At 41.0% G+C, this 12,969-nt stretch overlaps 1 protein-coding gene across 3 annotated transcripts in view; it reads left to right on the top strand.

Annotated features, from left to right (window-relative positions):
- AUH (AU RNA binding methylglutaconyl-CoA hydratase) overlaps window positions 1–12,969 on the top strand; it is a 163,603-nt gene that overhangs the window by 139,055 nt on the left and 11,579 nt on the right. For all 3 annotated transcript variants that reach the window (XM_007193423.2, XM_007193421.3, XM_057548727.1), the window contains one exon: window positions 12,293–12,480. In XM_007193423.2, the coding sequence (XP_007193485.2) occupies window positions 12,293–12,480 (188 nt within the window). The remainder of the gene's footprint in view (window positions 1–12,292; window positions 12,481–12,969) is intronic.

Raw genomic sequence — 12,969 nt, 5'->3', positions numbered from 1 at the left:
TCTTTTAGTTTTATTTTCTCTGAGCGATTACTATATTTAACTTTAATCAAGCCTAGGATAGGTTTATGTTGAAGGCTGTTAGCAATATCTCTGTTACAGTCTCATTTGTGATACCCACTTTTCTTGCATACGGCTCAGCAGTATTGTAAGAACAGATGAATCATTTGGTTTCTGGCTCTTTTTGGCATGACAGGTGACCTAGACTGTAGAACACACGTCTTTCACTAGCCATGTGCTGCCTCTTCTCTTCCTGCGGGAAAGGTGAGCTGTGGGGAAGTCGGCAGACCTTGCACCTCAGCTGCTTCACTAAGACTCTGTACATGTTGCAATGAACTGTAGATTGTATCAAAGTTTCTTTGGTTTTGCAACAGAAACAAATATTGCAACCAGAAATGAGCTCAGGAGAAGCTGAAGGGCAGGAAACTCTATACTTGGACTATCCAGTACTGTGGCTGCTGACCACACGTGCTATTTAAATTTCAATTGATTAAAATGAACTAAAATTAAAACTTAAAATTGAAGCTAGTCACGTTTCAGGTGCTCAGTAGCTGCGTGTGGCTAGTGACTCCCATGTTGGACAGCCCAGAATCATCACAGAAAGTTATATCTGGCAGCACAACTTTAGATAAGCTTGCCTGGAAGCCTTTGTTTGAGTTGATGAACCCAACCATTTCCTCCATTCTTCCATTGCTCCATTCGTGATCCAAGTTGCAAGAGATAGTTTGATTGGCCTGACTTAAGTCGTTTGCCTACCCCTTGTCTATGCCGGGGTGGGAGAGAGGTTCCTGTAAAGGAAGCCTCCAGCAACCCCCTTGGAGCCACCAGGGGACCTGAGTTCAGAACCCCTGCAGCTGCAGAGAGCGGCAGAGGAGCATGCAGCGCTGTTGGTGGACATTGGGTGGCCCAAAATGGACAAGTCATTTTAAAAAGTAAGGCACTTTGTTTCATGCAGCATATAACAATATATTCTTTGGAATTTAAAAAATATATAATAATGCTTCAGATACTTGATGTAAAAAGTATATGTAAACATTTAAAAATAAACTTTTGTTCTTAATCTGTTTCTCTAACAGTAAATGGGATAATAGTCAAGAAAACTTTCTAGAATAAATATTAATGAAAGCTATATCGCAAAGGCTTTAATTTGTTGCTAGTCAGCTTAATTTGCTCTGGAAAAAAAAAATGTTTGATGTACAATTTTTCTTTCTGTGCCCCAGTTCTTAAGAAGTTTTTAAGATTTTGCTAAGTGCTCCTTTAGCATAAGCCAAGCAGAGCTCAAACCGATGTATTTTAGGTAGGTTCTGCTGGGGTTTAGCCAGTCAGGTTTTCCTTCTCATTTATTCCTGTCTTGTTCATTTTCTGTGTGTGTGTGTGTGTGTGTGTGTGTGTGTGTGTGTGTGTGTGTGTGTGTGTGTGTGTGTTCTCTCATTGTTTTGCAACATGGTAAAAAGTAAAAAGCCTCAGGAAACAAAGTATTACAACACTTTAAACATTGGTCACAAATTGAAGAATAGATATTTTTATGCTTTTTTATGATTGTGACATGATCTATTATGAGACCAGTAATCATGCCATGTTTGTTCACATAGCACACTTCTCTTTCTTAGTAAAAGTGAGAGGAAGTCAGTTTTGTAAGCATCCTGCCCAGATCTGTCAAGAAAGCTCTTGCCTAAAGCCCTCTGACAGAGTTCCACAGTAATCAGTTGAAACAGGCATTTTAATCCAAAGTTAACATTTTACTGTAATGTTTCCTCCACAATTCAAGGAAAATATAACCTTAAGTGGAACTTCCTGTTTATGAGAGGGGATTTAGAAATAATCAAAAGCGATATTTACTTAAGAAGTAAGAGTCAGAGATCACTGCTAATTGTATCAACAAAATGCCCTGAATGCAGTATCTATATAACTTTCCAACTTAAAAGTATTTGTTGTAAGCATCCCCCTTTATTAGCATGGCTTCTTTCTCCATGAATTCATAAGAGGAGGGAAATACAAAGGCTAAAAGGAAACCCAGAGACAAAAACAAAAAAACTTGGAATTTTCTACCTTATACATATTACTAAAACATAATTTATAATCCAAAACTATAAATTATGTTCAGTTATTTACATATTACATTATAATTGATTGTGAAATGTCAAAGCTTGCTTTAAATTATTTAAATACATGTAAATATACAAAAGGAAAGTAGCATCTGTACTTGGCTTAATCAGTTTAGGACTTTGGTCTGGAAGGAGAGGGGTGGCAGTCCCAGATTGTTGCCAGCAGGGAATACAGAGGAGTGGGAGGAGACCAGATAGTTTTCCTTTCTTGTCTTCTCTGGCAAAAACAGGCTTTCTGTGCTTAAGCCACTGCTGATATAGAGGTTGCTACTTTAAGCTTATTTTAATAAAAGTGCTATAATCCCAGGAGAGGATTACCTCGCCTGGGGGGGGGGGGTGGGGGGAGCGACGGTTCTTGATGCCTTCTCAAAATGATAGATTAAAATGATGGAAATTTTTTTAAAAGGAATATGATATTTCAAATATATTTTCATTCTGTCTAAATAATACATAGAGATGAAAACATTTTGTTACATGATTAAAACAGTTTTACCACTTGAGGTAGCACCCATTTTCATTTTTCCATTATAATAGAGCCCCAGTTTTATTCCCTATGCGATGGCAAACACTCTGCAAGAAGTGCAGCCTTGAGAAAACTGGCCCCCAGGTTTTGTGGTTGACTTCTAATGGTATCAAGGAAGTGGTTAAATCAAAGTAATAAAATTAAAGCTCTTTTTAAAGAGGCTGGCTTTAATAAAGTGGACAGTGAAAAGTTTAAAGATCTGTTAGCATTACATAGCGAATTCCTGACTACCAGAGAACTCACTCCCGTGTTCATTTGTTAATGCTCTTCCTTGATGCTCATTTGTTTGAAGAAGCAGAATCTTGAAACTCAATGCAAAATCGTTAAAAGAATATACAGAACATGCATATGAAATCATGGCTATTTTAGGTAAGCTTGGTCACGATATGAGTAGAAGTGTTAAATTTTTAAATGCAGCTCCACTGAAAGGAATCAGGGCTCTGGGAAAGTGACTGATTCAAGGTCTGGGGAGGAGATGCTCAAGTTGAGCTTAGAACATTCTTGTGATACCAGGTAACAAGTTATCAAAGACTATTAAGGTCATGTCAGTAGGACCCTAGAGCCAATCTAAGCAAGTTCCCACTGACCAAAGATGGGGTAGTTTGAGCATCAATAAAGATAAAAACTGCAGTGGAGTCTAATACTTCAACTATGTTAAAAGTTGTCAGTTTTGTGGTAGTTTCAAAGATTAAAAATTTCTTGGTCACCTTTGGAGGATGCTAGGGAACCGCCTTTTGATTTTGAAAATTAATAAATAAAGGGAAAGAATCAACTACTTAAAAACTGTAGTTACAAACTCATTTTTGTATTATCGATAGATCACATGCAAAAGATAGGACAGACACCATTTTGAGTGTTTTCATCCCCTGTTAGTTTGTCTGTGGCTTCAGACAGTGGTTCAGAGCTACCTGCTTCCCAAGTTTGAGTGCCAAAAAGAGAATTAGATTTGTACGTGAACAAACCCCAGGCATTTGAAGATCTGCTTGCTCCGTCATCAGCACGCTGTTGTTGACTTCCATGCTCGTCAGGTGGCAGCAGTGACTCTCACTATTCCTCCTGTCACGACCCAACTTATCTCTTAACTCACCTCCTACCATCTATCTTAGCCCAGTACTCTCATGGTTGTACCCTAGATTTCAGCGTCATCAGTCATGGCTCCATTCTGAATCTAGATTCCTGCATGTCACGCTGCAACATCCTAACTTTCCAGTTCTTTTTGGACCTCATCGAATCATCACGTCCATGGACATTTTCACTCTCAGCCAAGTCCTTCCTCTCCTCATCCAATTTAGATTTCATGGTCTTTTGTGGCATGACTTACTTACAAATGACCTTAACTACCTTTGCACCCACCTCATAGGGGAATTATAAGGATTAAATGAGCTAATTAAATACCTATGAAGTGCTTAAGACAGTTGACCAGGTGTTATTACATAGTGTCTGCACAATACATGTCAACTATTGCTATTGCCCAGCTCCTCGTCTTTTCTTGTACTTGTCTCGTGAAGCTCCAGCTTACATGCCTGCTCTGTGCCTGCCCCCAAATGGCTAGGAGTTTCTAGAAAAAACCATGCTAATCATCTCATGGCCACAAATCTCCAGTGTGTAATTAGTTTTGCCCAGCAGCCTTGCCATTACTTCCCTAGTGTGTTTGCTTTCTACTCTCCAAAATGTGTGTTCAGATCTCTTTCCTTAATCCATCTACACTTGCAGACATTTTTGGTACAGATAACAGGAAACTGTATTTCAGGAGGCCTAAACAATAAGAAAATACAGTGTAATATCACAGGAAGTCACAGCATAGGGCAGTCTCAGGATTGGTAAGTTCAGCAGCTTAGTGACGTCTTTCTGCTGTGCCATCTTTAGTTTGACGATCCTGCCCTTGCTGGCTTCCATTATGGTCACAAGGTGGCTGCCATTGCTCCAACTGTCACATGTAGACATGGAAGCCTCCTGGGAGAAGGCCTGTTTATTCCTGGGAGTCTTTATTTCAGTGAGGAAAGTCTTTCCTAGAAGACACCTACAGACTTGACTTCACTGGAAGAAGGCTGGGGGAGTAGCGGTGGGGTAGGTGTCCAGCTGAGCAGCACCTTCCTCCTGCGTTTCTGCTGCCTCACTCACTTCAGTGGGCACTTCTCAGCGTCTTGCTGACTCCTCCTCTGCGCCATTCTATCTAAATAGTCTCCCTAGGTGATCACATCCAGGCCCCTGGCTTTGAACACCATCTGTATGATAGTGATTATTAATGAACATTAGACTGCATATCCAGTCACGTGCTCGACTGCTCCATTTATGTATCTAAAAGACACCCCACCCTTAACATGACCAGAGTGCACCCCTGCTGCCTCCTTTTTCCAGTGTCAGTAAACAGCACTGCTTACTAATTACACTCTAACCCGAAATGGAGGCATTAGATTGATTTCCTTTTCTCCCTACATCCATTTTACTGGCAGTTTTGGACACTCACCCCAAATCCCTCCCCCTCTCCCTGCCTATGCTGCCCTAGTTCAGTCCAAGCTGCTATCATACCTCACTCGGAGGACAGCAGTAGTCTCCAACTGGGCACCCCACTTTGATCTTGCCCCTACAATCTGTTCTCTGCCAGCCTTACAGAGGATCTTTTAAAACACAAATCGAATTATGTCACTTTCCTCTCAAAACCCTCCAGTGTCTTTACATAACACATAGAGTAAGATGTAAAACTACACTGTGTCTGTGTGATCTGAACCCTGCTTGTCCAACTTCACTTCTGCCACTTCCCTCACAGCCTTCTCCCCATAGCTACAGTGGCCTCCTTCTCGTCCTCAGTGCTAAGCTTGGCTTCCCCTTAGGGCCCTTGCATGGCTGATCTCATCACTGGGCATTGTCTGATCTTCATGTCGCTGCCCTGTTAGCATTTAGACGTGGGCCTCCCCAGCCACCCACTCTAAATGAGTCGTCTTATGATTATCTCAGAACCTTTTTCCCTGCCTTAAATTCTCTTCGTAACACTCACCACAACCTCAGTTCTCTCTTGTCCATGTGCTTGTTTATTGCTCTTGTTCTTCCCTTTCTTTATCTGAGATGTACGCTTTGTAAGGTCTAGGACGGCCTGTCTGGTTCACTGCTGTTTGTTCAGCACCTGAGACAGCGTCTGGCACATACTAGGTCACTTGACCAATAAATTAAGAGGTTGAACGGATGGATTTTATCTGGGAAAAGTTAGAACAAATAAACTCCCATCCAGCTTCATCTAACTGTTTTTGAAAGAGAGAGAAAAACAAAACTCCTAGTATGTCACTGTATCATTCATGATATTGGAAAGCCCACAGTAGAAATTGACTTTGGCTACCCTACATGAAGAGGAAGTTTATTGCAAGGTTCCCAGAATCAATAGCTGGCTAGAGAATAAGGCTTAGAGCCCAAACCAGACCTTAGGAGCCCTGGAAACACACAGTCTGCACCATTGCGAGAACACAAGCCAAGAATCATCAGGTTGGCACATCACTGCCCCTGCACTGCCTGTAAGCTTGGAAAGTCTGCATGTTACAAGGTCACCCACTCAGGACTCGTAGCCCTGAGAAGTAACATCCAGTGGGCCAGACGTGACTCGGATGCCTGCCCTGCTGTTCCAGGGCGGAGAGAAGGAGGATCTTGGTCTCCACTGGAGGGATTCTTTACTGTCCCAGGCTGAATACAGCGGGGTGTATGTGGGGGAGTGTTCTCCAAAAGCAAGACCAGGATTTTAATGGGCTCAGTGGGTGTTGGGCAGCGGAAACATGACAGACATCGAAAGCATGTGAGTAGTTGTTCTGAAATTTCTCTTTGAGCCTGTTGGAGCCCTGCCACACGTAGTAGAACATCTACCTACCTCCTCCATCTTCTTGGCTCATAATGACCATAGCTTGTCCTCAAACCCAAATCTTCGCTAGTGATTGATGTTCCTACACCAGTGTTTTCAGAAGACGCTCTCAGATGCCCCGTGGTTTTTTTTGTCGTCCTCACAGTAGTCCGTAGGTCCTTCCAGGCCCAGGGGACCTATGGGATCTGGACCCGCTCCAGCCATTCTGCTCTCCCTGTGCTGCTCTGTGAGTCAGACACGGTCCCCACAAGACCTGTGCAGTATCCACTCCTTGGTTCCTTTTGTTCTTGGCTCTAGTGTCACCTCCTCCGAGCCCCTCCTTGGCCATCCTGTCTAAACTGTGTACACCCCACACCCTGATACACTCTACTCTCCAACTAACAGTATGCATTTATTTTCTTATTGTGGGCTTCCCCACAGGAATGTCAGCTCCTGGGAGCAGGGGTTTGTTTAGTTCACAGCTGTATCTGTCTGCCCAGAACAGGAAGCTGCAGTAACTACTTGAATGAGTGAATAAATGTGTCATTTTGGAAATGAGTTCCAAAAGAGGAATTCCAAAATGGTCCTGAATAACAAGTATACAGCATTTGGGGTGACTGTTCTGAAATGGCGCATGTTCACTTGGTTATGTAAATTCTGTTGCCTCATTAAAAATGAGTCATCTCCTACCTCATGTTTTATAGCAGTGGGTCAACAGAGCCCACCGAATCAGAATCTCCTTGATGACAGAGCCAAAGCAAAAAGCCTTAGAAAACAACTGGCATTTTCTGAGCATTCCCACATTAGAAAGGGAAGGGTCAAGTGTCCAAGATGCTTCCTCTTCATAACATAGTAATGCGGCTTTGGCACGCTGTTTCTGCTTATTACTCTGATGGATCTTCATGAGGATTCATGGGACACCACAGAATGCCTTTTTCTGGTAGATGATGAAGTGACTCAACAGTAGTTGTTTTTTTTTGTGGAAGCAAAACATGCTCTGAATTTACTGCCCCTGGAAAGGGTTAAATTACTTGTATTTTAGCAGGAGCCTTGTGAGTTATTGTGGAAACTGACAGAAATACAGCTGATTCAGCTTCCGTTCATACTTCTCCTCGTATTTGGTAGTACCGTGGGGTACCTGCAGGAGTGTCACGGGAGTGTATGACCTCCGGATACCATGGTCCCTTAGTGTTAACATTGCAACCCAGGAGAGCTGAGGCTTCCCAGGTCCTGGAGAACTTCCTGGGAACACAGGCAGGAAGTGGCCTGGGAGGCGTTTACCCAGTGGTTGGCTCTTTGTCTCCTTGTACTGTGCTCTTCAAAAATAGTGTAGCACTTTTATTCCTATTACAGTGTCATATTACTGTTGCAGACCATTTTTGAAATACAACCAGGCAAAATGAATAAAAGCTGATCATTATCTATCAGCTGATCCCACAGAGACAACTTTCTGAATACATTTGATATATGTATATGCCTACTTATATTATGTACCTACTTGCATATACCTTACCTTTTATCAAGCAGCTTACAAGCTTATTTCGTAAGTTGCTCTTTACTGTCTTACCACATAGTAGATAAGAATCAGGCAGAGGTAGGTTTGGATCCTATTTCTACAACCTAACTTTGTGACTTTGGGCAAGTTACCAAAACTCTGTGAGTCTCAGAGCAGGGCCCAACTAGGAGTCAGGGCTCCGTGCTGGAAGCTCTTGGGATGGACAGTAGTGTAAGTTTGAATAGAGTCTCAGACCTGTGTGATTTTGAATACATTAGGGCGGCTGTCAGAGTGGAATGATTTTAATTCCACTGGGGACAACCCTGTTTTTAGTTCTACTGTTTAATTTCTCCAGTCATCAAGACTGTGTCTAGAGATGGCACTTTAGTGATCCTGCACTCAAACCCCTATTGGAACTAAGCAGGTTGTGTGACCTACAGAAGCAAGCCTGGTGTAAGAAAATCAACCGACAGAAATACAGCGCACTGTCTTCACTTTTACCTAACTCTAAGCTAATATTGGAATTTAGTATTCAGAATTAATAAAAGAAGAATTGAAATAAATTCTCCCTAGTACTTCTTTTTGTATTTGGAACTTAAAATATCTGATGCCTTTTCTTCCCCACCAGGTCTCGGGGGCACATCTTGTGTCTCGGGCAGCAGGATGCAATGCTGTAGTGAGCCTTGCGTCCCTAATGAGCTAATTGCTTTATTCCACAATAGGAAATAGCTGTTCATAAACAGAAGTACCTCCAAACTGGACTAGAATGTTGGCATAAAAAGGTCTTCTGTTTGGAGTAACTATTCCTGAGATGGTTGTAGAAGTCTGAGATTCCACATCAATCATGTTTAGTTTTTTGTTGTCGTATTGCACTGCAGTTCAGTAACTTCCATTTGTACGGCTCGTTGCTCACACTACCCGTATTAATTGACAAAGGCAAACTGAACAGGTCACATCATTTCTATAAAGGTTGAAATTATATACCTGGAGCTATCGAAGGGTCAGTTACCTTTAATTCCATAAAGTAAAAATATAGTTCAAACTATCAGTCTTTGATTTCTGCAAACTGAATGCAGCATATGAAAGTGAGCCAGATAATTTCTTGCCAAACAGGTTTCCTAACAATGAAGTTTTGGTAAGAATGAGCAAATTAAGTCACATATTTGTGTAACTATTTAAGAATGCCCCTTTTGACAAGTAGTGTTAGGGAAACTGGATTTCTGCCCGCAAGAGAGTGAAGTTGGACCCTTACCTTATACTATATACAAAAATTACCTCGAAATGGATCAGATACCTTAATGTAAGAGTTGAAAGTACAAAACTTAGAAGAAAACAGTGGAAAAACTTATGACGTTAGATTTGGCAATTATTTCTTGGCCATGACACCAAAAGCAAAGTCAGCAAAAGAAAAAATAGATAAACTGGATTTCATCAAAATTAAAAACTTGCATGCCTCAAAGGATACTGTCAACAGTGAAAAAGTAACCCGTGAATTGCGAGAAAATATTTGCAAGTCACGTATCTGATAAGGAATTGATATCCAGAATATATAAAGAACTCCTTCAACTCAACCACAGCAGAACAACCCAATTAAAAAGAAGATATACAAATGGCCGATAAGCACATGAAAAGATGCTCAGCATCACTAGTTGTTAGGGAAATGCAAATCAGAAACCACAATGAGATTCCACTTCACACCCATCAGGATGGCTACCATCAGAAAACAAAAAGTAACAAGTGTTGGTAAGAATGTGGAGAAGTTAGAACACTTGTGCCCTATTGGTGGGAGTATAAAATGGTGAAACTGCTATGGAAAACAGTGTGGCTCTTTCTCAGAAAAATTGAACATGCATTTACTGTATGTTCCAGCAATTCCACTTCTGGGTATCTACTCAAAAGAATTGAAAGCAGGGTCTTGAAGAGATATTTGTGTACACGTATTCATAGCAGTATTATTCCTCATAGCCAAAGATGGAAGCAGCCCAAGTGTTCCTCAATAGATTAATGAATAAACAAAACATATTCATATAACGGAGTATTATTCAGCCTTACAAAGGAAAGAAGTTCTGACACATACCTTCTGTCCATCATACAGAAGGACAAATACTATATGATTGCACTTACATGAGGTTCCTAGAGTAGATAGCTTGTGATGTCAACCAAAAAAGCCAAATCTTGGATGCAGTGTTAGTTGATGAGCCAAGCTGAGGATTTTTTCCTTGGATCCTATGATGCAGTGCTTTCAGCAGAACAGAAAGGTCTCTTCAGCACCAGGCCTGTCACACTCACATCGTGCCCTGCAGCAGACAGTTAGGTTTGCATCCGTTTCATCCATCAAAGCTTAGAGTTCAGTGCCATTCAGTTCTGTTTCATGGTGTTAGTTTCATGACTGTTCCTTTGTTAAATATTTATAAAATCTTTATTCCTGGAGAGAATCATGCCATAAACAAAATAATATGATGAATGGGCTTAAGTGGACTTGCAAAATATTGAGTTTCCCTTGAATAAAAAGCGCAGCACTAACAATGACTGTTGAGGGTCACATTTGTTAATTTTGACCAATCTACATTAAACTTTTCACAGAACACAACAGAGAATCATTTCCTAACGTGTGCTTATCATGAATACTATATCCGTAAGTACTTTAGTCTCATGAAAATCCTCATCAGCTCCATGAGTAAATATAGCTATCTGGGTTGTATTATTTATATCTCTGTTCTAATCAGCTGCCACTGGAAACACTGTAAATAACTTTTCTTTTCCATATAGCTTGTTCCGTAAGTTTTCAGACCTATCTTTACTACACTGAGCAATATCATTGTTTACAGTTAGATTTAAATTTGTCAGTGCTTCGTTTTTTCACACGCGTTTGTTGCCACGTTGTGTAAAATACCTTTACACTTACCATCTAGAACTGCTTGGGCTGTGTGAGCAATAAGTAACTGCAATTTACAGAAGCAGTACTCATTTAATGTTCAAAAACAATCCCTACTGAAAATGTCAATCCTTTTGAGGTTTATTTTTGTTTCTTTTTTTTTTTAATCACCTATGTTTTCAAAACATGGTCATCATTCTCAACATGGTTGCTTAATAATAGCATCCTAAACTATGTTCTTCCAATGCTGGCGTGCTTTGTTTGTTGAACATGTAGGAATATACTTAATTACTGAAGGGAAGTATGCTTTCTTGAAACTTGTCTCCCCACCACTTTTGGTTGAGATGTGAATAAGAGTATATTTTGCCTGCCTTTTAATGTTGCTTAAAGAAAATCAAAACTTCTCAGTCTGTAGTACTGGAGTAGCAGGAAGGGGTGGAGGCTGTGGCAGACTCGAGTGCATTGCATCTAAAAGGTGCAGCTACAGTTAACTTCCAGGTACAAGTCAGCTTTTATATGAAATCACCCACCCAGTTTATAAATGTTGGTAACTAGTGCAGAAAAAAAAGTTTAAACTTTATGGGCCAGAGAAACACAGTGAGCTTGTTCAGATGTTTGGCCATCAGTTTGCTTTTTGTCCTCTGAACCTTCGCGGTCAGCCTTTCCTTGGCCTCCTGGGCAGTCCAGCCGCCACTTTCAGGATAAGACTTACAAGATAAGATTTAGGATTTGCAGCTGTTTTCATATTCTTATTGGTAGAAATTGAAGCTCCCAGTCAGAATATTACCTGCTTTTGTCCAGCTTTCTATTTATTGAGATCCCAGTCTCTTCCCTCAAAGATATTGGGGTGAGCAGATAGATGGATCTAATGGATTAATGCATCAGGGGATGATTAGTACTTGCACTGAAAAATAAAACCCCGGGACGAAGCCTGTTTTCATGAGTAATTATCTGTTTTTATTTTCGTTAAATTAAAATTAGTTTACGGTTCATTTACTGTAAATGAGTCTTCAAAAAAGCACATGAGTTGAATTGCTCAGAATTTGATGTTTTATCTAAACTGAAAGGGAAATGCCAAGCTTGATGGACCTGTCATTCCTCTGGTGAACCGGCTGAGGGAGAGAAAACTCCTTCCCCAACCAGCCCCTGAGCCCCGCAACTGCGGTGCACCCTGTGGTTCCTGACGTGGTAATGATTGTGGATTGGATTCAGGAACACACCAGCCATGGTGCAAGTAATGGTCAGTGTCAGGATCACTTAATGATACAAGGTTCTTAAGTGCTTTTGGGGTATTACTAATTTTATAAACTAATTAAGAAATTAGATTCTGTCTTGAAGTAGTTTTCCAGTTACTCATTTTGACATATAAACTTCTGGCCCTGGTTTGTTTTTATAAAAGAAGAAATGAAACATTGAAATGTTAAAAGGAAAGGGTGTCAAATCACTGCCTGCATTTTCTGTCTCATCCCCTCTGCAGGGGGCACGCAGCGACTGCCGCGTGCCATTGGGATGTCCCTGGCCAAAGAGCTCATCTTCTCTGCACGTGTGCTCGATGGCCAAGCAGCCAAAGCAGTGGGCTTGATCAGCCATGTTCTGGAACAGAACCAGGAGGGGGACGCTGCCTATAGAAAGGCCTTGGACCTAGCAAGAGAGTTTTTACCTCAGGTATTTTAATTGCGTTTCCTTTTTTTTACTCTTTTTAGATAACTTTATAACAAATTGACTAGATTAATATTAAGAGCCTTCAGAATTAAAGTTAAGATTTGAAGATAATCTGAGGCCCCTATTGTAGCCATACGTTGATAATATATATCACATACATGTTTATCACGTGGGACAGAACTTCCCAGCAACTTAAGTTGTTCGCCAGCTAGCCCTTCTGACCTGAACTGTACACATGAAGAGAAACAGTGACGGATGGGCTGTCACACTGGATTGCCCCCAAACTGAAACACAAGTAAGGAGCCCAGAGTCAGTTATGCCAAGTGAGCTTTCATTGAGATCCCATAACCTGAGATAACCTGCTTGAACAGCACCAGTTGTGTGTCTTACTGTGTTTGTTTTTATGGTGATGTAGGCATGGTTTTAACTCCTTTGTGCACAGTATGCTTCCTCACAATTACACTTCAAATCTGGGACTCACTGCACATTTAC

The sequence above is a fragment of the Balaenoptera acutorostrata genome, chromosome 6 (assembly GCF_949987535.1).
Source record: "Balaenoptera acutorostrata chromosome 6, mBalAcu1.1, whole genome shotgun sequence".
NCBI lineage: Eukaryota > Metazoa > Chordata > Mammalia > Artiodactyla > Balaenopteridae > Balaenoptera > Balaenoptera acutorostrata.
This window is presented reverse-complemented; position numbering and strand designations above follow the sequence as displayed.